The sequence below is a fragment of the Penicillium malachiteum genome (assembly GCF_028827825.1).
Source record: "Penicillium malachiteum strain IBT 17515 chromosome Unknown utg000002l:1.0-8849297.0:1.0-8852440.0, whole genome shotgun sequence".
Taxonomy (NCBI): domain Eukaryota; kingdom Fungi; phylum Ascomycota; class Eurotiomycetes; order Eurotiales; family Aspergillaceae; genus Penicillium; species Penicillium malachiteum.
Genome location: NW_026643095.1, coordinates 1,427,233 through 1,453,805, shown reverse-complemented (window position 1 = coordinate 1,453,805; position 26,573 = coordinate 1,427,233). Strand labels below are relative to the sequence as shown.

The following is a 26,573-nucleotide window of genomic DNA, read 5'->3' as shown; positions in this document are numbered from 1 at the left end:
CTGGAACAGAGCACGCTGATTGGTCGAACCAGAATGGTCACATGACCAATCACGTGTCTTGAGTCCGGCAGATGTTTATGTGCGATAGTGATAGGATGAGGGAAAATCAGACTTGTATTACATGCCATCTAGACCGCCTACTACGTACAGAAAGAGTCTGTTAGTTATGAGCCCGGTTTAGTTCGACAGTGAAGCTATTCAGAATTTCCATAAGAACCTCGTCGTCGCATACGTCGTCGTTCCCTCTCCGAATAAGGTGCCCTGTCCCCTGAGTGCGGTCTTCGTGCAGCAATGGACGGTGTAGCAGTCTCCGCAACGGCCAGCAGCGTCATGCTGAAGAGTGAGGCCAATTGGACTCACTGGATCTCATCGATTGAGAACATCGCTGACACGTATCATGTATGGGACGTGTGCGACCCCGAATTGCCAGAAGAACAAGTGCAATTCAACCTGATCGTCAAGCCCGTACGGCCACATCGACCGCTGCACCCAAGCAGGGTCCCTGGTGCGCAGCCGGACGAGGCTGACGACCCCCCAGACGTGAAAAAGTCACGTAAGATTGCCAACGCAGCCTGGAGATATTACCAGGATGAATTGGATGAGTATGATCGTGATTATAAGGCTTGGATTCAGCAAGATACTAGCCTAATCGCTATTGGCAACCAGATCATCGCAAGACTGGATGTTTCACACCATACCCTTATCAATGGCGCCGGCTTCAGCTCACCATACGCGAAGCTAGTGAAATTGAAAGAGATTTTCGGTCGTATAAGTGCAAGACCGTATGAATCATGGTGTAAGTGGTCATGTATGAAGATGGTTGGACCCCCTAAGAGAGCTATGGGACTGCAAGCCTTTGATAGGTGGTATGAGGCCTGGAATAAGCAGAGGATAGAAGTTATTGGTTATAAAATAGAGACCAAGGAGCTCCATCCACTGGCTTTTATCCATGCTGTGAAGGATGTCGATCGTATCTGGTGGCAGAGCAGATTCGAAGACGTGCGGGATAATTACAAGGCCCATACTGTCGAGAATTTGGCGGCAAGCTTGCGTGCTACGCTCGCTGAGTATCACCAGACGACATCCTCAACATCTCCATCGCAAGCGGCGTTCGCAATGAATGAACCAATACTGCAAGGCCAGACCCAACAACAGAAGAAAAGAACCGACCAGCCTAGTAACAAGACAGGGCAGTCGGGTAATGCAACAAAACAATCAGAGAATAAACAGCAGCTCTCAGAGCAAAAGCCAAAGAGGTATAGCCTATGCCCGTGCGGTCGTGGTACTTATCGATGGTATAAATGTTGGGATATCAGACCTGAAATCCGCCCGGAAGGCTACATTCCCACCAAAGAAGGAGTTGAGAATGTACGCAAGGCCATGGAAAAGGATCCTGAACTCAAGAAGGGGATTGAAAACATGCTTGGAGATGCTATGAAGGATGTCTTTATGACTGTAACGTCGGTGGAGCCGATCACATACGAAGACATCAGTATCCACTCAGCATTCCACACTTCTGCAGGCAACGACATCAAGGACCAATGGGTGATTGACTCTGGCTCTTCTGTCCATGTCTGTAATGATAAAACTCGATTTATGGATTTTGAGGAGGCCACTATATGCCTGCGAACAGGCAATGGCTATACACCAGCAGTTGGACGTGGTACAGTATGGTTTATTGGAATGGACCTAGTGATAGGTGAGAAACGCAAGTTTACACTGTTAAATTGTCTGTATTCGCCAATATTTCACTGTAATTTGATATCAGTATCAAAATTGGAGGAAAAGGGTGCTTACTGGGATATAGGGAACCATTGCTTTATACGTGATGGACAGCTGATGTTCGCCATATACCGTGATAAAGAGCAAGGACTGTATCTCTGTCACACCCCATCTACAGATCCGCGAGTATTTGAGAAATATGCTATGAGCATGTGTGTACGGGAGACAGCGAGGGAGGAGCCCCTACTGCCTATGATACATGCACATGCTGTACAGACCTCAAAGAGAAAATGACTACAGGGCGGAGCTGCTGAGGTGTGGCACCGACGACTAGGTCATGTCTATCGCGAATCGATAAGCATGCTACCACAATTTGTCGACGGTGTATGTGTTGATGAGAATAAGGACAAGATTAATAGTGTCACCAGTAGCTTAACAATGTGCGAGATCTGTCAGCTGGCTAAGGCGCAGCGTCAAATATCATGTCGAACTATTGGAAAACACTATGGACCGCTTGGAAGAGTCTATTTTGATCTGATTCAAATGCCAGCAGGCTATAATCGACATCAATGGATTACTCACTTCTATGTTGAGGGTATACGGTTTCATTGGAGCAAGACATATAAGTTCAAGAGCGAGGTTCAAGACTGTATACAAGAGTTTTATACATTCGCCATCAAGTGGCTGAATATGCCTATACGAGTGTGGCACTCAGACAACGAGAGATCAGTTGACGAGAATACACTACGTTACCTAACGTTCATGGGCTTTATACACACGTTCACAGTACCGTACTCGCCAATAATAAATGGACCAGCTGAACGATCAGGAGGCGTTATAATAATATTCACAAGATGCCTCCTGATAGAGGGGAAACTCCCAAAACAACTATGGCCCGAGGCAAAGGCGACAGCAGTATACTTGCTGAATCGTACACCAACAAAGCTTGATAATGGCTTATGGATTATTCCATGGGAGCTTGCACATAGCTTTGTGGCGCCAGCAGAGAGAACGAAGGTGAACATTGCAAATGTCAAGATATATGGATCGTTAGTGTACTGCAGGATAGCGCCTGAGAGCGTGGAGGGTTATGACAAGAAGCTTGATTCAAGAGTAGAAGTAGGCTTTCTTGTGGGCTATGTAGCTTCAAATATGTGGAAGATATGGTTCCCACATAGGAAGATACATAACAGCAAGTTTATGGGCAAGGTTGAATACGTACGTGACGCTGTGTTCGATGAAACACGACGTTATCACCCTGGACTGCCAAGATATCAGCCTGTTGCTATGCCAGAACAACTGCCTGAGGCGACAGTGGTTTTAACAGATGAATACTTAGCCGTGCTGAGGCAGGGGCTGGATGAATCTCTCGGTGTGCGACAGAGACAAGATCAGCGCCAGCAACATGAGGATCCACTGAATAGAGATGATAGGACCGGACAGCAGCGAAGTATACCGCAATCTAGCGTAACGGAATATCCTATAGTTGCTAGCGAGCCTGCTAGGACTAGGGATAACGTTAGTAAGCAAGCCCTAGCGAGAGATGAGAGCCAAAACGAAGTTCAAGATCAGGTGATATATAGGTCAGATAATCTATTCCGGCTAGGCCAATCAGAGGCTACCGTTTATAGTAAGTTGCAATCAACAGAACTCAGCAAAACTGGACCACTATCATCACCTGATCCCTCGATATCTCAGGGGCTTGATCAAGCGACTCCAGCACGTAACCAAGGGCTTGGCCATGACTATTTTGAACGTTCAAAGACGCCTGTAGCCACACCGTCAGCAATACCTGGAGCTTTCCCTGAAGTTACATCAACTACACCACCGTACACACCTGCGCAGACGTCACCACCACCAGAGAACGCTACAGCGACATCAGGAGATACTGTGGTGATCTCAAGGGACGCTATAGTGACTCCAGAACGAACGTCGTTAACTCAGGAAGGTGTTGATTTTCTTCGTGATCGACCAATACCACGTCAGACCAATATTCGAGTGGATCCAGTTCCATTTCCCATCAGACAGCAACGATACAGTACAGGGGTAGACCGTGTAGACGTTGACCGTGCAGACGTCGACCCAGCTCATATCATTGAGGGGAAGAGGAAACATGTGCAGAAGCGTGATCCAAGCTATCAATACGCTAATATAGTAATGGAAGATCATGATGTAGTGATGACAGACCTTGATATGGCCATGATGGACATAAGTATGATAGATTCGGATATAATGGCTCCAGAACCAGCAGAGTTCTTGCAAGCTTTTGCAACCAATATGTTTACAAAGCAGAACAAGCAACATCAAGACGAACTCCCACCGCCGCCTAGGTTCTATAAGGATGTGTTTAAGCACATGTATAGGGACGCATGGATCACCGCGATGAGAAAAGAATTGGACTCGTTAGAGAAAATGGGGACCGCGGAGATCGTTGACCGTCCAAAGGACCGTGGACTGCAAGTATTACCGCTGATGTGGGTGTTTACCTACAAATTTGATACGAATGGTTTTCTTTTGAAGCATAAGGCAAGAATATGTGTGCGTGGAGACCTACAAACTGTGTTAACTGAAGAGAAGAAGGCTGCAACGTTAGCAGCACGTACAGCGAGAATGTTGTTCGTACTTGTGGCTGCGTACGATCTCGATTTAGTACAGCTTGATGCTGTGAACGCGTTCCTAAACTTACCGATAGGCGATGATGTCTATGTTGCACTCCCTGAAGGGGTGAAGAAGGCTGGGAAATACTAGAGACTGCTTAAAGCACTATATGGCTTGAGAGTTACGCCGAAACTGTGGCAAAAGGAAGCATCACGAGTGCTGTTGTCCCTAGGACTATACCAGGTAGCAGAGGATCCCTGTGTGTTCGTCACAGACGGTCTGATTGTGTTCTTCTACGTTGATGACATTCTGATTACGTTAAGAAAAGAATCCAAAGATAACGCAAGGAGGCTACATGATCTACTCAATAAGCAGTGGCAATTGACCGATCATGGGGAGGCAGAATGGTTCCTGAACATCAGGATTATACGCAATAGAAAGGCAAGAAAACTTTGGCTCGTTCAGGATAGTAACATCACAGCAATAGCAGTCAAGTTTAACCTCACAGACCATGTTGTGAAGTTCCCTGGACGGCCAGGAAACCTAGAGCCATACGCATTAATGGCGTCGCCAGCGTCGATAAAAGAGTATCAACAGAAGGTTGGATCAGTGAACTTTCCCACGACAATGACTCGTCCAGACGCGTCGAAGATGGCCTCGGTTGTAGCCCAATTCATGACGAATCCAGGGCCAGATCACCATGCTGCCGTTGATCATCTGATTCGATACTTATATACCACCAGATTCCTTGCAATCGAGTACAGTGCGACAGAACCAGCTGTTATGGTGTCTACTGACGCTTTATATGGTGACCACGCTGATCGAAAGAGCTCATCTGGATATATTTGTCAGATATTTGGTGGACCAGTGGACTGGAAAGCGTCCAAGCAACGTACAGTGACGATGTCAACTACTGAAGCTGAGCTGCTAGCCATGGCTGACGCCGGAAAGACTGTCGAATAGTGGCAACGACTATTCGAACGGATTCAGTTCAATCCCGGTGGCCCTATCACTATGAGATGTGATAACCAACGGACGGTGAACCTGATCACATCCGAACTGCCGTTGGACACAAAATTGAGACATGTCGATATTCAAGGACATTGGGTACGCCAAGAGGTGCAAGCTGGACGGCTGCACGTTGAATGGGTACCTACGAACGATATGGTTGCTGATGGATTGACGAAGATCCTGCCCAGGCAGAAACACGAGAACTTTTTACGTCTCCTGAGGCTCAAGGATGTCGAAGACCTGATCGACAGTGACCCTGAAGAGTGATATGAACACGTTGAAAAGCGAGATGGACGGGGGCGTTGGGGGCGTTGCCAGCGAGGCAGAACGTACGTTCCGGTCGACCCTGCGGGCTAGTAACGACAACAACGTGTAGAAGTGTTTATTTGAGGTGTTTTCTTGATCTGTATGCAGCAGCGACAGCGAGGTGTTGCAGCTGAAGGGGTGTGTCAGCCAGTTCAGTGTCGTGTCTCCACACGGCAGAACTGAGCCAATCATAATCCCACTGGAACAGAGCACGCTGATTGGTCGAACCAGAATGGTCACATGACCAATCACGTGTCTTGAGTCCGGCAGATGTTTATGTGCGATAGTGATAGGATGAGAGAAAATCAGACTTGTATTACATGCCATCTAGACCGCCTACTACGTACAGAAAGAGTCTGTTAGGGAGCCAGATATGGCCTGTCGCTTACCACTGCAACATATACTGGCTATAAGGGAAGAACGGTGCATGAGAAGCCACTTCCGGCCCCATGACACGTGACCACGGATCTATTCCAACAATGGATCCCATGCGAGAATAGGACGAGGTCCCATCCCATGATGGGATGAGACCGGATCACACTGACAGATGGGACCCGATCCCATCGGACGGATAGGACGGACTAGATATATAAGGACACTCTTTACCCATCATGTATTTAGTTCTTCGCGATTATTACTCTATTGTTATTGAGACCTACAGTACGAATCAGACTACAGTTTACTTGATCACAATCGAACCCTTGAAGACGACCCTCAACTAGCGTGGGAGCTCACTCGTGATAACCTCACTCGTGACTGACTTGCTAGCGGATTCCCTGTTCAAGCATTACCGTGCAAGGATCCCTAAAGACTCGAGCCCGTGTAAGGCCCAGCGACGGCGACGGTACAGTTGCAGGATAACGGCTTGCGGTAAGTAACACTTTGGAAGTGCACACTCACGTTGCTTGACAGCCAGCCCGTAACACTAAGTTAAGGTGTATGTTTGTGTCTGTATCATGCGGGGGCTTATTGCTTTGCGTTATAACTCTTTCTATTTTGATATCAAATTCATTACCTATACGTAAATCTAAACTCCTCCTTATAGGAGCTTTGGATTCTTGAGGGATATTAGTGTGGTAGCCAGATATGGAATTGAAGGTTATTCCTTGAAAATACAGGCTCAGCAGTAAAGCATATGGAGATGTTTGTGGAGCCCCAGAGATATTATAGGCTCTCTAATAGGAAGAGGGTATAGCACATGAAGAGTACTTTATAAGGGGATAAGAGTAGAAGCTAATGTTATTAAGGCTAACGTATATAGTCGCTAGAATCACTAGATAGATAAAGAAATATGGTCGGATAACAAATAGAAGGGGAGTACGGACAACTTATAAATCTAAAAAATACCAAGCAGTACCACTGAAGCCAGCATCAACACATATACATAGGTTATATATACCCACTTTTCTAGTTAAGGCTTATATGCACAAATATACTAATCTGCGGAACTAGCTGGCGGGGTAGCCTATAGGATTATTTGGATATCTATACGCCTTTGAGTTTGGTAGATCCACCCTTCTGCTTCTCCTAAGAATTAGGACAGGCAGTTCCACATCAGTCTTGGAAGGTTGTGGTCCGCAATATTTCATTTCCGAATCATTATAATCCCGTGTAAGCGATGCATCGCCTAGTTATAGTCTATAATGTGACGAAATCCATATCTTACCAATGGAACTTTTCCCGGGCAAGTTTAACTGATTACCCTGTAGCCTGCTTTAGAGACATTGCCATAGATCATCATCTTTTAGGAATCAATGGGGTATCTTGGCACCCACGCAGGATAATGGATGATAAGGCCGCCCTGGGAATGCAAGAGGCATTTTTGCCATTGGTAGCTACGCTGCGCCGAGCAGACAAACACGCCAAATTGTAATCGACAGGCCATCGTCCCGTCTGAGGAATGAGACACGGGCTATGCAGTTCCCCGAATAGGAAGAAATGCTTCAAGAGGTTTAGATTCGGTTCCAAGGCGCAACGCCCAATGGCCCCGGGAGACATACAGGGGCACAACGTACCACGGGCTGCCTCACAGGACAACATCCAGGAAAGATCAGCGCCTGACACCGCGGACGTCGAATCAGCGGCCGCCGGATGCCGGATGCCCGCAGCGCGTCACAGCGACACCGTCAACACAAGTGGAGAAAGACGGGGGCGAAGCATGCCCTGTGGGAACGGTAATCTCCGTGTGGCAGGGGGGGCCGGAGCAGTGGCCTCCGCGGTCGCGAGCTGAGGAGCGTACGGTCGTGGGAGAGAGTGGAGAGGTGGTTGCGCGACGCACCATCTGGACTATATAGTCAACGAGGGCCGGCAAATCCCGTTAAGGGCTAGCGCGACACACCATGCCTGATCGAGGCGACGCTAAACCGGAGTGGGCACCCCACGGACGAACGCTAAACCGCAAACAGGGAGCTGCCGAAAACGGCGGTGCTCTGGTAAAGCCGACTTGTACTAAGTATTAATTGGCAAATAGGGGAAATAATATTTAATAATTATAATTATTAGACCCAACAATCAAGTACGAGTACGGCCTCGACGGACAAACAGAATACGCATACACAGCGAACAACCAGAAGGACTTTTCTTTCGGTTCCTCGCCTACTATCGACTCTGTTGGTGATTCAATCTGTAACCGTTTGCGCAGCCCGTGCAATGCGCCCCAGGAGACTATTGATCAGTGCTATGCGGCGCAGAGTGCGGTCTCGGGGCTTTCGGGTCAGGAGGCGGCTGATACTTGGAATAAGCTTATGGGTTGAGGGATGGTATGCACGTGGGAATTTGTACTAGTATGATTGGGGTTTTCTACAGCGGGATCTATGGATATCTTTGATCGACTCGGAGTTTAAATGTTGGATTTTCTTTTTCCAAGATTCGTTCCATTTTATTGATGACATCTGGACACCCTGTATCTCAAAGAGCCTGGGCATGTAATAGAATATTTATTCGTCTATTGGTTCAATTTGTTTCGTGTATCCGGGGATCATCGTTTGATTTTACACGCAAATGGTTGATGAAACTAACTTTCATCAACTAAGAAGATTTGAACTCAGTCGTAAGCTGAATGAGTTTCAGGTGCTGGAACTAATATTTGAACAGAATAAATGTCTCTTAGGATATTCCTATGCCTAATCTGTCCAATGATAGAGCAGCAAATATAAGTAGCCCACTGGCAGCAGGCGCATGGGCCCTCTCTAGCTAGTCCAGCGCCCCCAGGAGCTTCGAGATTGGTTCCAAGAGCTTGGTCAACCTTGGAGCTCGTCAAGCTGCCCCCAGGAGGCTCTACTAGTATTCGCAGAAGCGAATATGCTGTTTCCAAGTGTTGCTTAAAGGATCCTGATGAGAAGCTTCAAATTTTGGTGCTAAAAACTTCATCGTTCCCAGAATGATGTCGAATATTGCCCAGGAATGAAATTCATACTCGAGTTCGTCCATTCAAATGTCGTGCCAGTACTAACTATGGATGCTTTAATCCTTTTCACAGCAAGAGTCATGTTTTCACTATTCTTTGACATAATCTGATCAATCATCCAGGTAGTAATCCACTCAGGTGCCTGGAGGTTGGAAGGGAAAAGTGCCAGAATCGCACTTTGGGCAGTCCATGGGTCTTTGAAATCATATTATATCGCTCCAAGCAAGCATGTAAATTTCCATAGGAGAAAACTACCATTCAATCCAACCTAAGAGGGGTGCAGGTGCGGTTGGGGCTGTATTCCCGAGCATTTGAAAGGATCAATCCCGCGAAACACCTGGGCATTCAATCTGGGAAGGATGTGCTCCACGGATATCCCGTAACTGAGGTCGCCACACAATGGCATAGCACCTCAAGCAGGGAGTGGCCTTTGAACGTTTGAAAACAGGTGGTAGCCCCCAGCACTTGAGGCCACTTAAGTTACCAAGAGCCACATGCACATGTGTACAGGCGGGCTTCACAACATCAGGGGAGAAGATTTTGTTCATCTTTTAATTCACCAGACGGACCGTCCCGAGATCCGATCTGTTGTCATAAGCCTTGGAGCCTTGGAACTAGACCATTCAAGCAGACACAAAGAGCTCGGACTGCGGATTGCTACAGCAGAACCTTAGAAGTCTGGCGGCCAGGGAAATCTAGGTTTGAAGATCAAATAGTGAAGTGAGCAGTGTTTCAAGTTCAACAACAACTTGAATCAAACATTTGAACAGAGACGGATTGATTATAGCAATATATACGTATGCCATCACTGATTATATATATCCCAAAGAAGCCCAGCCAGCCCTAGAAGAACACTGCTCAGGTGCTTGGATATGTAGAGGAGACAGTTCAAATGTTCCAACGTCGGCAACTTGAATGGCGGCCATTCTAACCGCGCCCCGGCGTCGCGGACATCTGGAAGTTCAAATGTTCAATTTCGCCACATGCAGGACGCGATCCCATCCGTAGTCCACCAGCTGTGAGCTACAAGTACCTTCAAGAAGTCTAGTTCGTCTTCGTAATGATAATCGACCGTGTTTCAATGCTACGTCGCTTGGGAGCTGTTGCTGGTGCACGGGGGTTCTTGACAGGAACGTGCGGGCAGACTGAAGTAGCAGGGACGAATGAGCCATTAGGATTATTCCCCAAAGGAAGGGTGGACTACTTACAACATGCTCGTCCATTGGGTATCGAATCATACATTATGAATAAGAATGGCTCCTCCGGTGTCATATGCTCCAGCCAGTACCTATATAAATCATTAGCTTTTCGTTCAGACACAATTCGAATAGCTGGGGCTCAAACCATCGCTGGTTGGGATTAAACTTCAAGTAGTACACCTCCCCATTTCTGGTAGGAATCACTCGGTCGCATGCAACCAGGTCATCCTTGTTAATGGTCCGGAAGTCGCACAAAGCTAGTGGACTGTCCTCTAGTACTGGGAGCAGACATCTCCAGGTACTATAGCATTTTTGAGTAGAAGTACCGGGGTAGGCACGGATGATTGAGCTTCTTACTTGACGATCCTGAACCTATATCCCGGTTGAAGGTATTTTTCCTTGAGGTCTGTTGGAAGATTGTTATCGATAATCATCGGGCCACTATCAAAGGTGACATCGTTGTGAGCTCCGTACGCTGGAGCATCAGGTATCGTCCAGTCTCGGAGATCTTTCACCAGTCTGGTCACCGGTTCGTTCTTGCGTAGCTGTAGTCATATTTTGTCAATCATCGCTGTCGATCCAAACACCTTTCGTTGCACCTGGAGCGTCGCTTCCTTTGACGGACCTTTAGATCAAAGCAGAATACAGAATCGGCCTGAAACCAGTCTTTTAGGAACTGTTCAGTCTCTTTTTGATATGCGCGAATCTCGTCCCAGCTTTCCACGTTAGAGAGCTGACTCTTGTTTGGTGTGACAGTGAAGCCTGAGGTTTCGAGAGATATATCATTTTCATGCCCTCGAATGTCGGTTATAGTCAGACCCTCGCGAGATTCGAACACCAGGTTGTTTGTCTCAATGCTCTCATCGTGGTTTTCTGGAGATACAACCACAGCATAAGGCTTTTCCGTCTTGTAGAGTTCGAGATCAGCGAGATAATCGATTGAGGTTATCAAGTCTGGCATATTGATGAGACGGCGACCTAGCAACTGACTCTAATTTCGTAAGTGGGGAGGGGGACGACAAGATAACAAGGAGAAAGATCCAAAGTATGACCCGTACTTGTACAAAGATCGATGAGCAAGCTTAAGAGACACATGTGCAGGAGCCAGTTCTCTGGTGTTTGAATGCTTGAGTGCTTGCTTTTTCTCTTGGGAAACCTTGGAAACATGGATTGCTATCTAGGTACATTACCACAACAACATTGCAGGAGTCTTGCAACGTGGCCGCCTCATGTGATGTACACTGGGTGATAGACAAACATTAATGCCCAAGTCCACGGGCAGATGGGACCTTTCCAAGCCTCAGTATTGTATGAGTACAGTACATGTATTACATTAGTACAGTACGTACAAGACCTGGAGGTATTCACCACGTTGTGAGAGCAAAATACAGAGAGTTCAATTGGATAGAATCTCCGGTTGGTACAATCAGTCACACGAATGGACAGAAGAGGCTACCCTTGTACTATTGGAACAAAATCAAACTTAGGGGAGGATGAGCTGCCAGCGCCCGCCGATCAATGATCTAACCGGACAATGACTGGCAGAGGCCGCGACCACGGAGCGGGGTAGCGGGCGGCCTTACGTAGATCATAGTGGATTTTACCGCCCCCAGTTGGCCCGGAGTTGTTCGGGGGGAGGCTCGTCCCCGAACCCTATCGTGAATGGGGTAATTTGCATGCCCGCGCTATGCCTTTTATGAAGTATTTTTGACATCCATCAGCCTGTACAGGCTATACTGTACGCCCTGGCTGTTGAACTTTCTGAGTGGAGAAATGCTACTGCTTACGGAGTACAGTATACCCTTAGCTCAGCCGCATTGATTGCCTCCGTGTTCAATTGGGGCCATCAGCTGGTTATTCAACAAACAAGGGTCTGGACACAGCCCTGGTTCATCGTCCTGAGAGCTAGCGGTGGTGCTCTCATCCAGCATGCGCACTGGAGGCTTTTTGGGAGGGCAGGGCTCGTTAATTCTTACGTGCATGATGGCAAATTACAGCGGTGATCTACAATTTCATTTCCTGCAAGTCTACGTGGTCTCGCATGGGTGGATTTAATTGACAGGGATCGTGAATGCAAGCACCAATGCCATGGAATTTAGATGAGGGGTTCTTTGGAGTGATGAAGTGATGTGACGGACAGATGATATGACTGCAGCCTTGGAAGTTGGGCTCGGGTAAAATCCTCTCGTATTTGATGTCAGTGACGATCTCATATCGGCCGGCGACCGAGCCAGAAAGTTCCTACCCATTAGCATAGATAAGATAGTTCCCTCCCTAAATTGACTCATAAAATCCCAACCATCCTCATTTACTTGTCTCGAGCCGGGCTTTAACTACATTTCTCCACGAAGATTCTGTAAGATTCTCTCTCCGGATGAATCCTTTCTACTTTTTTATGAAGCATCATTAATGAATTTCAAGTCCTGGTCAAAATCATGGCAATGTCACCTCTTTCCTACGCTGCTGCGCCTTCTCAGGCGTACCCCAAGACGGTTCAAAAGAGTCAGCCTTGGAAGAAATGGGTGAAAATGGTGGATATTTCTGACTCTGCGGAGCTGGTTGTCATCTGCAGAAACTTCGAAACGGATGTCGGCATCCTTGGCGGTTACTAGTGTTGAGAACTACCGTCCCAGATATCCGCAGAAGTGCCCATTATTACAATCTTTGAAGTCATCCGCGGTGTGATCGGGGAGGCCCGGGTATCTCGCAGTGTTCGGAGGATACTTTTGTACCTGAGAATGTAATTCTTTCTGTTTTTCTTTTTCTTTTGTTTTTTTCAGTCCTCTATCTCCAGTCAATTAGGGTTTGAGTCGAGTTCTTATTTCAATGCTTTAGTGATCTAGTATACAATTTGATATCATGCGCCAGATGGTATTGCATAGTACACCTGAGCTGCCGCGAGACCCGCACTGAGCAGAGCGATTACTATACCCAAGCCTCCAATAATTGTAACTACCCAGAAGGTGTACCTGTGAATTGTCAGCATCCTATTTCCTTTCGATCTGGCAAACAGTACCCACCAGCGTAGCATGTCTCGCCTGTCACGCCATAGCATCACAATTGTACCCGGATTTTGGCGATCGATATAGTTTTGAAGATCGATTAAGCGAGAACCGAGAATAGGAAAGTCCGTGTCCGCACTATATGAATTGGTTGATGAAGAGAGTGGCTTTGATAGCTCATCAAGATATGAGTCGAAAAGTCCAAGGGTTTCAACACTGCTCGGTGCAATGCGTCGGTACCAGCGGTAGGCTCTCCAATCGTCTGCAAAAAGTAGACGATACGATATTCGTATCTCACGAAGGTACTCAATACTCGAAAACCTGTCCGGCTTAGAATACTGGTCATAATACCCAGAGATTATTCTATCCAGATTCAAAACGTTAGCTTTCCGCATGTAGAATGTGGTGAAAAGCGCTTACTTCTCAAAGATCGTCCCTTCAAACCGATGAAGGTCACAGAAGGTAGGCATAGCAAATATCATGAGAGACTTTTGTTCCATATCAAGGGATAAATGGGCGCTGACATTGTTGACCCATTGAATTCTCAGACCACCGATGCGCACTAATGTATTCGCGTTGAGCAAAGAGACTTTCAAGGTATCAAACGTTTCCTTCGCATAGTAATCGACTGGTAGGGATTTTACTGGTAAGAGTGATCCATATTGCGGTATAAGTTCACAAATCGAGTATTCCGATGCACCGACCTCTCGAATAGGCGTGTTGAGATTTGCATGTTGACTGCTATCTATTCGCAGATGGCAAGGCTCCTTGAGCTCCGTAGCAGAGTAAAGCATGCATATCCAAGATATCATGATGAAAATAACACTACGTGCCTTTGCATGCAGATTTGAATGGGCTTGGATATCTTTAAAGACTCTCATTTGCGTCAGATAATTCAAAGACTTATCGACTCCGAAATGAAGGGTGGAGTTAGCGCAAAGACATATGCCCTTAAGCACAAGAAACACCTCATCCATGGACACAGCTGAGTTTCTCTCTGTCTCCGAGTCACTCCTCAGAAGCTTCTGCAGCTCAGACCTGGGTAGCCTTTCCGCCTGTAGCTCAATATATGTAAGGTATCGTCGTTCCGTATTGGAAAGTTGGGAGGCAGCAATTTGCTTGCCTAGGGTGACGGAAAGAAATGCAAGCATGGGCAGAGTTGGTACTACGCTGTATGAGTGGGACAATCCATATAACCATTTATTAAGAAGCCGAGGAGACTTACCTCTCGTATATTGCGAATCCGTTCGACATGTTTCGAGTTCTATCGAAGATCGCCTTTTCTTTTTCCAAATCCAACCGAAATTTGAACCCCATTTTGATGTTTGCGGGAGAGCATCCATTCTTTCTGTACCCGGATGAGGGTATATTCGCTTGGGAGGCTCAACCAAGGCAGTGTTTTCGGCTTCCATCATTCACCTAAATATTTCACTTTTATTTTCAAGGTTTATTTTCTTTTCTCTCCCTTTTTGAAAAATAATTAAACAAACGAATAATTTAATAATTGCGCAGTTAGCGCTGAGCAAACACTGCCCCGGTACCTTTCATCATTCACGCAGATATTTCCCTTTCTTTTCTTTTTTTTGGACAAAACTTAAATCAATGCGCACTTAACGCTTACTCCCATGGTCCTCCTGCATGCTACGGCCAACGCTTGGACCTGCTGGACTTAACGCTTCCAAGGCTGACTCCCTGTCCACTGGTGTATGTATGTAATGAATTTGAAATACCGCGTTCAATGATTTTGTATCTAGGTACCTAGGTACCCAACTGGCACCAACACCGTGTCAGCCTAAAATACTTCCTTTAAATTGACTGTCGGTTTCGCACCACCCAAGAACCATCAATGAAGCAGTGCCCACCGCTACGTTGGAAACACTTCTTCTCGCTACTAGCATCATTTTGTTCGTTTATAATCTATCGAATCGTCACCCTCAATATGGCCAGGACAGCATTCCCGCACGCCTGGAAGCAAGGAAACATCCCAACGGGTGTCACCTTGGCCCGGAATGGCCCTCCACTTTTCGATGCTGCCAGAGAAACTGCCCATAGTCTGCAAGATTTGATGACCCAGGAAATCCTCAAGAGCACTGATATAGTTGAAGAGTATGTTCGACGCATCGAGGAATATAATGGATACCTCCATGCTGTTTCCGAGTATGCCCCAGGGGTAATGAAAAGAGCTCGAGAGATGGACGAAAGTCGAGCGAAGGGAAATATCCTTGGACCCCTCCACGGCATACCAGTCCTTATCAAGGTAAATATTCATTTGTCTCAGAGTTCGCGCTGGATTCAAGTGGATAACCAGTATTAGGACACCTTCGCTACTGAACCAGGCCTCAAAATGTCTACCACTGCGGGAGCGGTTGCCCTGATTGGATCGCAGCCTTCCAAGAACTCAGCGGTTGTAAACAAGGTAGCTATATCGACCTGACTGATGTGACAATTGCTGAGAACCTTTCAGTTGCTCGAGGCTGGGGCAGTGATTCTGGGAAAGACTACAGTGTCGGTATGTCAACATTCTGTGTAGAATTCCGGTGTGGGACACGGAGTATGTATTAACAAATCTGTAGGAACTCAGTTTCCGGAAGTGAGATATATTCATGTGCATTCAACATTGATGTATCGCTAATTCCACTTCACAGGGGCTCTGGGATTCCATGCGGCTGGTCTGCAATTGACGGTCAAGGACAGTCTCCTTATGTTTGGGGAGGATTTGACGTCAATGACTCAATTGGAGGACATAGCGTAAGTAAAGTCTTGTCAAAATTGTGTTCAAGAATTGAGTCTCACTACGACTAGGCACCAGGAGGTTCGTCATCTGGCGTCTCTATCGCAGTTGGCGCGAGCTTGGCGGCTGTTGGAGTGGGAGTTGATACCGATGCATCCATCACTGCGCCAGCAATTAGAGCGTCATTGTACTCGATCAGACCTACGACTGGTATAGTGTCTGTTGAGGGGGTTATTCCAGTCACAAAGTCATTTGATGTTGCTGGTCCAATGGCCAAGGACGTTCGCGATGTCGCAGACATGTTGACCGTTCTTGTGGACTCCTCTAAGACTCAAGTCCCAGAGGGTGGCTATTCCTCGGCTATAAATGACAGCTGGAAAGATCTGCGAGTCGGTACACTTGATCCAAATACTTGGAATTACCCGGAATTCTTGGTAAAGCCGGAACCTGAGGCAACGGAGCAAATGGTACGTGTCCAGCCCTTCACATTCTTTAGAATGCATGATGCTAACATGGGCAAAAAGACCAAGGCAACTCTGGACGCATATTCTAAAATAAAGGCTCTAGCAGCTGGCTATCATGAGAATATTGACCTTCCTTCGGTGGGAGAGTTTGTGCTGGATGGTACCCATGCTTTCTATACGACTTTAGGTAAGTGACAGCCTAGTACAAAGACACTGTGCTCATTTGTTTTAGATGTCGAGTATCCCCAGGCCTTGGATGAATATCTTGAAGGCCTAGTATCCTCTCCGGTGAGAAGCATGCAAGAGCTGGTGGAATGGAATGAGGCGCACGCAGAAGAGGCGCTTCCATCTGGTATGGACTCCTACCTAACCCAACTTTTGGCATTATTAATCAACAGAAAACACATGTACAGCGTATCCAAACCAGGACCTTTTGACGACTGCCCTTAATACCAACCTCTCGCCGGAAAAAATACAGCTTTTACGAGATCACTATCTTAAAGTGGGCTCTAATTTGGACAGGATGTTTGAGGAGTACAATATCAACATCATTGTTGGGCCCGGGGACTGTTTCTTGCCAACATACGCTTCATCTAAAGGTAAGTCATACTCGGTTGTTCTGCCTTTGATTGTCTCTAATAGTCCGAATAGGCTATCCAATCGCTGCGGTGCCTTTGACTTATCTCGACTTCAAGGGTCGACCAATTGGCTTGCAGGCAATTGCTCCAGCTCACAGAGAAGATGTTTTACTGAATTTCATGGCTGCTTACGAGACTTCCATCGCGCAGAGAAAGCCCCCTGTCGCATTTATGGAAGCAGTCTCTTCGCAGAAGCCTTCTCAGCTTTGAAGTGATGGATGAAGACGTCGCGATTTAGCTTCGGGTTTGGCAGTCACATTACAGTCCTATTTCAGTCCTATTACAGTCATATTCCAGCCCTTGAGTCTTATTACAGGCCTACCTAGTCTCATTCTAGTTTCCTTACAGTCACGTGCGTAACTTGGAAGTTATAATACAGTCTGGAACAGAGCTATACGTAAACAATCAATGGTTAACATGCATAGTTGCATGGGTGTGTATCTAGGTACCTATCTAGGTACCTAGGTGGGTACCCTTATATGTTCCCGATACGGACACCCCGCTTCCTTCTCTTCTTTGGTTGGATGCACAAGTAAGGAGGGTCCCATGGCTGGGATCATGCCCACCTAAAAAGCGGCTGGGCACCTGGGCAGACATGGTCCTGTACAGTACCTATCAAACCGTTGGGAAACGCGGGGCTCTTAAATTCCTTTTCTTCGGACTTGGCCCTGATTTTTATCTCTCCCCTACTTCATTCTGCTGGGTAGTAGATCGAATCAAAGGTCTTACAAATGGCATCAAACACTGAGAAGGAAATTTTAATAAACATGTATGGTCTGGATCCCGGAAGCTATACGTGGAGACTTACTGGTATTGAATAGGGGAGCATATTTCGAAGGGAAATGGCAGGAAGCACACGAGACTTGTGTTGAACGACTGAATGATTCCGACCGAAGATACCTCAGTGAAATTGAGACTTGCAATGATTTCAAAGCCAAGATTCCAGAGCTGAAGGATGGTTTCTCGCACAAGTCCAAAGATGCCATACTGAATGACTTAGCCCCTTTTATCTCTCAAATGAGAAATTTCCTGGCACTCTTGGCTGTTTCAACGGGCTCTACCCCGTTACAGACGGCAATGGTATGGGGCATCATGAGCTTGGTCATCCAAGTATGTAGCCTACAGTTTCCACATTTTACATGGTGATTTTCTAACGTCTGATAGGGTGCGAGCGGGATGAAGACCATTTTTAAGGAGACTATTGAAATGCTAGATATGTTGAGCCACGACCTCGAGATTCTCGAAATTCACGAAGGTGCATTCAAGGATAACCCTCGCATGGGTCAAGACTTGGTGGGTATCTTCGTGGAGATCATACAGTTCTGGACATCTGCTATTCATTTTCTACGTCGAAATACTTTTCGTATGTGATAACCACCTCTCCCATACATTGATATTTCAAATTTCTGATTTTTTTTCAGAGTCGGCCGCGATGCGATTTTGGCCCAGTGTCAAACAGGATTTTGAAAGAAGTAGCAGAAGGATCAGACAAAGCTGCTATCGCGTGAAAGATAAAGCAAGCGCCATCAGAGCTGAGCAGCTTCCAGCCCGAATCCTTCAAGCGATGGATTTGTATGACGAAGAAACATCATCCACCCACGTATCGGCCAAGGAGGGCAACCCGTCCGATTACCCATGCTATGATATCCCTTTTGCAAGGAACGGAAGTTTTCGAGGACGCCAAGCAGAGCTTGACTTAGTAATATCTCATTTGACGCCTGACACGTCTGGCCATAACGTTAAAAGCTTTGCTCTCTGGGGAACTGGAGGTGTTGGAAAAACTCAAATTGCTTTAGAGTTTGCATACAAACGAAAGGATGAAGCAAAGGAGTCAATATTTTGGGTCGATTGTGAGACGGGAATGTCAATTGCAAAAAGCTTCACGAAAATAGCGAACGCTCTGAAGCTAGAGGGTGTGATCGAGGACGAAAATTCGGACAAAAACCGACTGCTGGTTCTGAACTGGTTTCGAAGCACAGGTAAGTAGGAACATCTTGTCGCGGTTTGAAGGTATAGCTCATAATTTTCAAGGTGAATCCTGGCTGCTGATCTTGGATAATGTCGAGGACGACGAGCTTGCAAGACAATGCTGGCCGATTGCACATAATAGCCACGGTTCAATTTTGGCTACCTCAAGGAACAGCTTGATTGCATTCGATCCAGCTGCAGGGGGTGTTCAGATCAAGGAATTCACAGACAGGCAAGGGGCTGAGATGCTCCAGTATTTTGCTGGCAGATCGTCATACTCCGACAAAGAGCGGGAAGCTGCTGAGGCTCTCTCAAAGTTGCTTGGCGGTCTAGGGCTTGCCTTGGCCGTCATGGCTGCGCAGGTTCGAATAAGACGAATGAGCTTCCAAGGGTTCCTTGGTTTCTATCAAAGATATGCCGCGGATCTCCATAAGAACGGACAAGGGGTTAAGTCTCATTATCGCGGCTCCTTACACACATGCTGGGTCACTGCCTTCGAAAACCTCAGTCAAAATGCGTTGGCAATTCAGAGTGTCCTTGCCGTTACCGCCCCAACTAATATTTCTCAGGAGATCTTTGAGCCCAAGAAGAGAGAAACACTTCCCAAGCTATTGGAATTTTGCGCGAACGAGCTAGAGTACGTTGAGGTGACAGCCACCTTATTCGCATTATCTGCTAATAAAAACAGGCGTGAGGACGCTCTATCCGAGCTTTTAAACATGTCTTTGATCAATAGAGAGCCCGATACCCAGTTGCTTTCCGTTCACAGATTGATACAATTTGAATTCCGAGACTATATAGGTGCCGATGGACGACAAAAAGCTTTCACCACAGCTGCTGAGCAACTGTACAGCAAGTTTCCCAAGCAGATAAACGGCGTTTCTCTGCGCAACGAAAATGAGGAATGCAAAAAGTATGCGCAGCATGTTCTCTCGCTGTGTGCTCACTGGCAGTTTTATCAATTTCCATTGGAAAAGCCCGGCAACTTTGATTCCTTTACAAGACTGCTTACAAATTGTGCTTGGTCAGTCATCCCACCAAAACTTTTAGCTGTTACACAATTCCTTAACATGTACACTGCGTGAAATAGGTTTCTGCTGGAAGCTGGAGCGTGGAGTGAAGAGATTGAACTTATGCAAACTGCTTTCGAAGTTTGTGAAGATAAGGATGGACTCGAATATGCTCATCTGTGCAATACACATAGTTGTGTTCAGGTTGAAAGAGGCAAAGCAGATGAGGCATCTCGTCTTCTGAACAAAGCCATTCAGATTCGGTCGAAGCTCCTTGGAGAAAACCACGTTGAGACAGCTCACTCTTATTGCAATTACGGAAACGCAGTCCAACAGGCCTACGAGACCCCAAACTCGATCCAAGAAGCATTGAGCTATTACCAGAAAGCCATGGAAATTGATAAGCTACTTCCACCAGAAGAAGTTATCAAGTTCTCATACGCAAGATTTCTCAATGCCAGTCGAGCTTACCGCTTACTCAAGCAGTACGACGTGGGCTTGAATTATGTCGATCTGGCTGCTAAAAGTGTTCTTCATATGTTTGGCCCAGACAGCCATTTTGGGGCAACGTAAGTGACCGTTCCCTCCCAAAAGTAGCGACGTTCCGTAAATTTTCGAAAGTTCACTCTATTGACAAGAAATTATCTGATATTCGGACAGTTTGCGTGTGCACAAGGCCAACATCCTTTTCGATCAAGGCAATACTGGCGAAGCCGAAAAACTCTGGCGAGAGGCATTTGTCATATTTAAAAGAGAAAACAATGCCCACCCTGCCACAATTTCGGTACACCTTAAGCTGGCATGCCTTGAAATGAGACGCGGCGAAGTTGACAGCGCAATGTAAGATTTCTCTCCGCAGATGACAGACAATCTTTTCACCATGGTTTTAATTCTGGCTTCATAGAAACGCTCTTCAGAAGCTACTGCTTACTTGCGAGTTGCGTGAGAAAGCCAAAGGGGACAGAGGCGAGATAGCTCGGGTTACTCGGCGATTGGCAGAAGCCCATGAATTGAAAGGAGAGCTTGCTGAAGCGACCCGGCTAAAATTGGAGGCCGAGGCAATACGTCATGATATTCAGAAGGATCGGGCGTGGCAGCTTCCAGATGAAGAAAGATCCTATGATATTCTTGTTTGGAATGAGTACTGGTGAGGTGATTAATACTTGAAGTTCCGAGACTCTGCAAAAATTGATAAATCTTGAGCCTAATGTGCGACTGAAGGTTTTTGGAGAAGATTTGAATAAAATATGCCACGCAATTGGGCGACTCTTCCATAAAAACTCTCTCCAGTATAAGCAGCATACCTAGGTAGTATGACCAACAATTCTTTTGGTAAGCCTGTATCGGTGAACATTTGAAAAATACACACATTTTGACGACTCCTGCCCATCACATTTGAAAAGAGGGGATCAGAGCTTCGAAAGGCCAAGGAAGGCGAGCAATAGGTGTCGGCTGGGTATTATTGGTAGGGACCTGGACCGAATGCGTTGAATGTAGGGTGAGCTGTTTTATTGGCTTACCCCGGTGGTTCTTGGGGACCTGGAACATTTGGAAGTCCCTAGATGACAAGATGGCGAAGGACATCGCATCAGACTGTAGACAGCCCGCCAGAAGGACTGTTGTCCAGACGCATGCTTTTTGGCATCAAATTGTGCATCCCGCTCGTTGAGCATTCTTGCCGTGACGGCTGACTGACGTCAAGGGAAAATATCCTAAAATATTTACATGGAACTTGACTTTGAATCCCTAACCTGGACCACTTTATCTCTAAATCCCATCCCGTTTGTTTAACCGCCCCATGCCATTCAGTAACAGAGCGGACTTTGAAACAAAGGACACGAGACATGGCCGGACACCACTGTCACTGGCTGCAGAGAAAGGACATGAAGCTACCGTCAAGCTGCTTCTTGAGAAGGGTGCGGACTTTGAAACGAAGGACACGAGACATGGCCAGACACCACTGTCATGGGCTGCATGGAATGGACATGAAGATCTCGTCAAGCTGCTTCTTGAGAAGGGTGCGGACTTTGAAACAAAGGACACGGAATATGGCCAGACACCACTGTCATGGGCTGCAGAGAACGGACATGAAGCTACCGTCAATCTGCTTCTTGAGAAGGGTGCGGACTTTGAAACGAAGGACACGGAATATGGCCAGACACCACTGTCATGGGCTGCAGAGAACGGACATGAAGCTATCGTCAAGCTGCTTCTTGAGAAGGGTGCGGACTTTGAAACGAATGATACTTCATTTGGATGATTGGACTTGTTTAATAATTAAATTTATTTACACAGACTACTCTTATTCCCTTTCTAGGCCACCACGGCTGAGCAGTCCGGTTGTCTTCATTATATGGAAGCGAAAAGTCTGCAAGAACCTCAGTCCATTTTATAAAATATAAATAAATGTGATGATGTTCGGCGATCTACAGTTTCTTCAAAGAAGAAAGAAGAAACTTCAAGGCCAGCTAGGGCATAAGCGAAATATGTGTTTAGTTACAGATTAAGCAATTTAACGGCGTTATCCTAACAGACTCTTTCTGTACGTAGTAGGCGGTCTAGATGGCATGTAATACAAGTCTGATTTTCTCTCATCCTATCACTATCGCACATAAACATCTGCCGGACTCAAGACACGTGATTGGTCATGTGACCATTCTGGTTCGACCAATCAGCGTGCTCTGTTCCAGTGGGATTATGATTGGCTCAGTTCTGCCGTGTGGAGACACGACACTGAACTGGCTGACAGTAGCCCTGCGCCCTTCTGGGCCGTGCGTCCGTTATGGCTGGTCGTCCGTACTTGGCTCGACCGCCAACTGATTGGGTCATAGTTGTTCCTGGGAGGTCCCCCGTGGTGGGTCCGTAACACTTAGGACTTAAAAATGAATGCCATACCAATGTGCCTTATAGTAAGTACACATCCTTGATTACTGGTAGTATATATAGAGGTATATTGTTACGGACCCACCACGGGGGGCCTCCCAGGAACAACTATGACCCAATCAGTTGGCGGTCGAGCCAAGTACGGACGACCAGCCATAACGGACGCACGGCCCAGAAGGGCGCAGGGCTACGATGGTGCCTGAGGCACCAACGGGAGCCAGATATGGCCTAGGACTTACCATCGCAACATATACTGGCTATACGGGAAGGACGGTGCATGAGAGGCCACCTCCGGCCCCATGACACGTGACCACGGATCTATTCCAACAATAGATCCTGTCCGTTCAGACGGAACGGACCTGACAGCAGAAACGGACCTGTCCTAATGAGAGGACAGGACGATAGGAAGGACTGGATATATAAGGACACTCTTTACCCATCATGTATTTAGTTCTTCGCGATTATTACTCCATTGTTATTGAGACCTACAGTACACAATTCAGATTGATACTTTGATCACATTCGAACCCTTGAAGACCAACCTCAAACTAGCTTGGGAGCTCACTCGTGATATCATCACTCGTGACTGACTTGCTAGCGGACACCCTGATCAAGCATTACCGTGCAAGGATCCCTAAAGACTCGAGCCCGTGTAAGGCCCGGACGGCGACGGTACAGTTGCAGGATAACGGCTTGCGGTAGGTAACACTTTGGAAGTGCATACTCACGTTGCTTGACAGCCAGCCCGTAACACCTAGGAGTAAAATATTACCTGAAGTGAAATAGAAACTAGGAGTAAAATAGATCTCTGAAGTGAAATAGACCCCCAAAGTAAAACAGATCTCTAAAGTAAAATAGATCCTTAAAGTAAAATAGATTCTTGAAGTGAAATAGACCCCCAAATTGAGATTGACCCTTGAAGTGAAATAGGAATACTAGATATATAGTATTATATGTAGTGATTTTAATTGTGTAAGGATTTTATAGTATAGAGTATAAGAAGATATAGTCTAAATAGGGTCCTAAGGGGTATCTGATAGTTTTTTAATGTAAATTATATTATGCCTAAGCTAAACTAAACTGGTTTGTAAAAGACCTAAAATATTAGAGATGTGTGGGATCTTCAAACTCCTAAGTTTTAGTGATATATTACTATGCCCTAGCTACTGGGAAATGTTATATCTTAGGTTATTGCTATATCTTAGCTATTAGGAAATGCTATATCTCTAATTACTATCTTTTAATTCTAAATAATTACTTTAATTAAGAAGAATAGGAAGTGTAAAGAATTATATAAGTTATTAGACCTATTGTAATGAACTTGTCAGATTAGGGTGACACCTGTGGGCTAGGCGAGATATACTAAGGAGAGAGCACGAGGAGTTGGTTCACTTTGATACAGCGACTAACACTTGAGGAGTGTAAGTCGGGCCCTAGAGGAATCCCCCTCTATGTGCGGCCGGACTTGGTGCCGAATCCCATAGCCAATACGGCAATAGATCTGCATGATCCTCAATATAGTGTTTCCTTTGTCTTCCTTGACAATACAATTCTAAGGTTGATAGAAATAGAGGCCATATGTATTATATGACTGGGGAAAACTTATGGGAGTGACTCACCGGAGGTCCATCGGCGGCCCTATTACTCTGAAAATGCATTCCAATCAGTATTTTCTCTAAGATCTTTGTTTAATAGCCAAGCAGATAACTTACTATCTACCCACAAACCTCATTTAACAACCTAGAACATTTGGAGACTATAATAAGAGAGGGAGACATGGTTCAGTCTAATGTTTTTTACCTTCATCTCATTTGGTTCATGCCATCTGGTTATTCTTATCGGGCTAGCAGCTACCGTACGGGCGAATATGCAAGAAATAAAGTAAAACAGCCGCATCACTGTAGATGGGATAAAAGTCCGGTGATGATAACCTAGGTACTGGATTTCCCCGGCGGATTTTGGTTGCTCTTTCCGGATTATTGCTCACCCTCTCGCCGCTTTTACTCAGTGAGTAGATCTGAGCACAGCTTCCGGCTCACTGAGCCTGCTCCCAGTCCTGTGATTCACCCACCAATTGCACCACAGAGAGCCAACGGTATGAGTTTAGCCACCCAAATAAAACGCTCGGCGCTAGTGTAGATGAGTGGACCTATTTAGAAATCAATCTCCTATCTAGCTTTTGTGTTTCATCGTAGGGATTAACAGCGCAAGATCAGGATCTTTGGCCTATCAGATCCTATGTAAATCTTACTCCTAGGAGCTACTCGCCTTGACTTAATTACTTTGGGCTTTCTGGCCCTAGGAAATTAATTGCGTATTATATTCGCTCATTAGGGACCATTTTCTATTACCTTTATCTCCTAGGAGCTAAGAGTGGAGGTAATCTAAATTCTAATTGAGCATTGCCACCCTTTAATCCCAGGAGCCAGGCAAGTGCTAGAATGATTGCGGTGTTACAATACCCTTTGGTCTTTCACCATCAGCTTTGAACCCTATAATATTTAATAGACAAAGGTGTACTTAAAAGAAGTCTTTCTCGATATTAATAGATTTTTTTTTTTGAGAAAATTAGGTCTCTAAATCTAAGGAGGCGGTTCAATCATATTTCTTCGAGTACTCAATAGGTGTTCAACGTATATGTTAATAATTATTTTTGATAGGATTAATTCGTTAAAAAAATACTATCGTCGATTTATTCTCATTTGAATCAATGACGGGACTCTCTGACCTTGGGGAGAAGGTACAGTCATGTGTGGGTCTTGGCATAGACTCTTTATCGAGCACCCATTGGGTAAGTTGAGGGTTGTTGAACAGTGAATAGTGTATGAAATTATATCTTCTCCGATAAGATGACACCAATTGCTGAATATTGGGCGGTGAACGGTGATGCGAGATAAGAAGTTTTTACGGCGGCCCTTAACTTCGCACAGGCCAGTAAATAGAGGATCTACGTTACGACCATTGGAGAGGAAGATTCCGCTAACTAGTGACTTCTATGACCTGCTGCCGGGGATCTTGGAAATCATCGCAATTAATCTTTGCCTCCCTGATTACTTACTGTTCCGTGCGCTTTGCCAATGGACGTGGTCTTTGTTCGGCTGTTCAGATCTTATGCCCATTTGGAACATGATTCAGCCCCGAAACAAGGATGCTCCGGAAATTTCGGACATACATTTTCAATTCAGAAGATGTGATTACTGTACTGAAACGAAATTTCAATTGATTGTTCATCACAAGCACTGTTGATTAAACGGCTTCCCAAAGTGTAGGTATTTACATTCGGGTCAGGGAAGTGTAATAGAGGCGAGCTTATATGCACCTTATCCGTTCTAGATGCAGGATCCTGTGAAAGTGGCCTCAATTATAAGATCTCCATAATGACACTGTCCTTCATTTAGACGTTTAAGAATCAGCAATCACCTTCTTACCAGTGGAGCTTCGTTGCGTGGCAGTATCCATTGAGAGCAAGTTACATCGGGAAAATCTGTTGAGACTGAATGTCACATATATATGGAGAATCAATATCTCCGCCTTCATAAAAGTATCCAAGCTCCGTGATCAAAATAAATTTACCATCGTCCTCGCGAGAAAAGCCCGTTCTCTGAAGATGACATGTTGGCGTTTTTCCCTCTTCG

At 46.0% G+C, this 26,573-nt stretch overlaps 7 protein-coding genes across 7 annotated transcripts; 5 read left to right on the top strand and 2 right to left on the bottom strand.

Annotated features, from left to right (window-relative positions):
• Positions 1-291: 291 nt before the first annotated feature.
• On the top strand, positions 292-5,598 carry N7483_003592 (uncharacterized protein; the record flags this gene model as incomplete). Its single annotated transcript, XM_057087029.1, has 5 exons — positions 292-1,699; positions 1,808-1,938; positions 2,023-4,446; positions 4,471-5,217; positions 5,284-5,598. 5 exons carry the CDS (start codon positions 292-294, stop codon positions 5,596-5,598), a joined length of 5,025 nt encoding a protein of 1,674 aa, XP_056946858.1.
• A 2,378-nt stretch (positions 5,599-7,976) lies between these two features.
• On the top strand, positions 7,977-8,390 carry N7483_003591 (uncharacterized protein; the record flags this gene model as incomplete). Its single annotated transcript, XM_057087028.1, has 2 exons — positions 7,977-8,082; positions 8,140-8,390. 2 exons carry the CDS (start codon positions 7,977-7,979, stop codon positions 8,388-8,390), a joined length of 357 nt encoding a protein of 118 aa, XP_056946857.1.
• A 2,205-nt stretch (positions 8,391-10,595) lies between these two features.
• On the bottom strand, positions 10,596-11,203 carry N7483_003590 (uncharacterized protein; the record flags this gene model as incomplete). Its single annotated transcript, XM_057087027.1, has 2 exons — positions 10,596-10,787; positions 10,868-11,203. The coding sequence occupies 2 exons, from the start codon at positions 11,201-11,203 to the stop codon at positions 10,596-10,598; spliced, it is 528 nt and encodes a 175-aa protein (XP_056946856.1).
• Positions 11,204-13,099: 1,896 nt separating this feature from the next.
• On the bottom strand, positions 13,100-14,498 carry N7483_003589 (uncharacterized protein; the record flags this gene model as incomplete). Its single annotated transcript, XM_057087026.1, has 4 exons — positions 13,100-13,211; positions 13,263-13,607; positions 13,665-14,414; positions 14,470-14,498. The coding sequence occupies 4 exons, from the start codon at positions 14,496-14,498 to the stop codon at positions 13,100-13,102; spliced, it is 1,236 nt and encodes a 411-aa protein (XP_056946855.1).
• Positions 14,499-15,183: 685 nt separating this feature from the next.
• On the top strand, positions 15,184-17,287 carry N7483_003588 (amidase signature enzyme; the record flags this gene model as incomplete). The annotated part of the gene is made up of 10 exons (XM_057087025.1): positions 15,184-15,501; positions 15,559-15,660; positions 15,709-15,753; positions 15,818-15,834; positions 15,890-15,992; positions 16,047-16,442; positions 16,500-16,626; positions 16,672-16,791; positions 16,853-17,038; positions 17,091-17,287. 10 exons carry the CDS (start codon positions 15,184-15,186, stop codon positions 17,285-17,287), a joined length of 1,611 nt encoding a protein of 536 aa, XP_056946854.1.
• Positions 17,288-17,808: 521 nt separating this feature from the next.
• On the top strand, positions 17,809-21,206 carry N7483_003587 (Tetratricopeptide-like helical; the record flags this gene model as incomplete). Its single annotated transcript, XM_057087024.1, has 9 exons — positions 17,809-17,846; positions 17,899-18,187; positions 18,242-18,440; positions 18,499-19,056; positions 19,109-19,682; positions 19,734-20,069; positions 20,136-20,624; positions 20,716-20,895; positions 20,960-21,206. The coding sequence occupies 9 exons, from the start codon at positions 17,809-17,811 to the stop codon at positions 21,204-21,206; spliced, it is 2,910 nt and encodes a 969-aa protein (XP_056946853.1).
• A 647-nt stretch (positions 21,207-21,853) lies between these two features.
• N7483_003586 (ankyrin repeat domain-containing protein) lies at positions 21,854-22,315 on the top strand (the record flags this gene model as incomplete). Its single annotated transcript, XM_057087023.1, has 1 exon — positions 21,854-22,315. The coding sequence occupies one exon, from the start codon at positions 21,854-21,856 to the stop codon at positions 22,313-22,315; it is 462 nt and encodes a 153-aa protein (XP_056946852.1).
• Between the last annotated feature and the right edge of the window lie 4,258 nt (positions 22,316-26,573).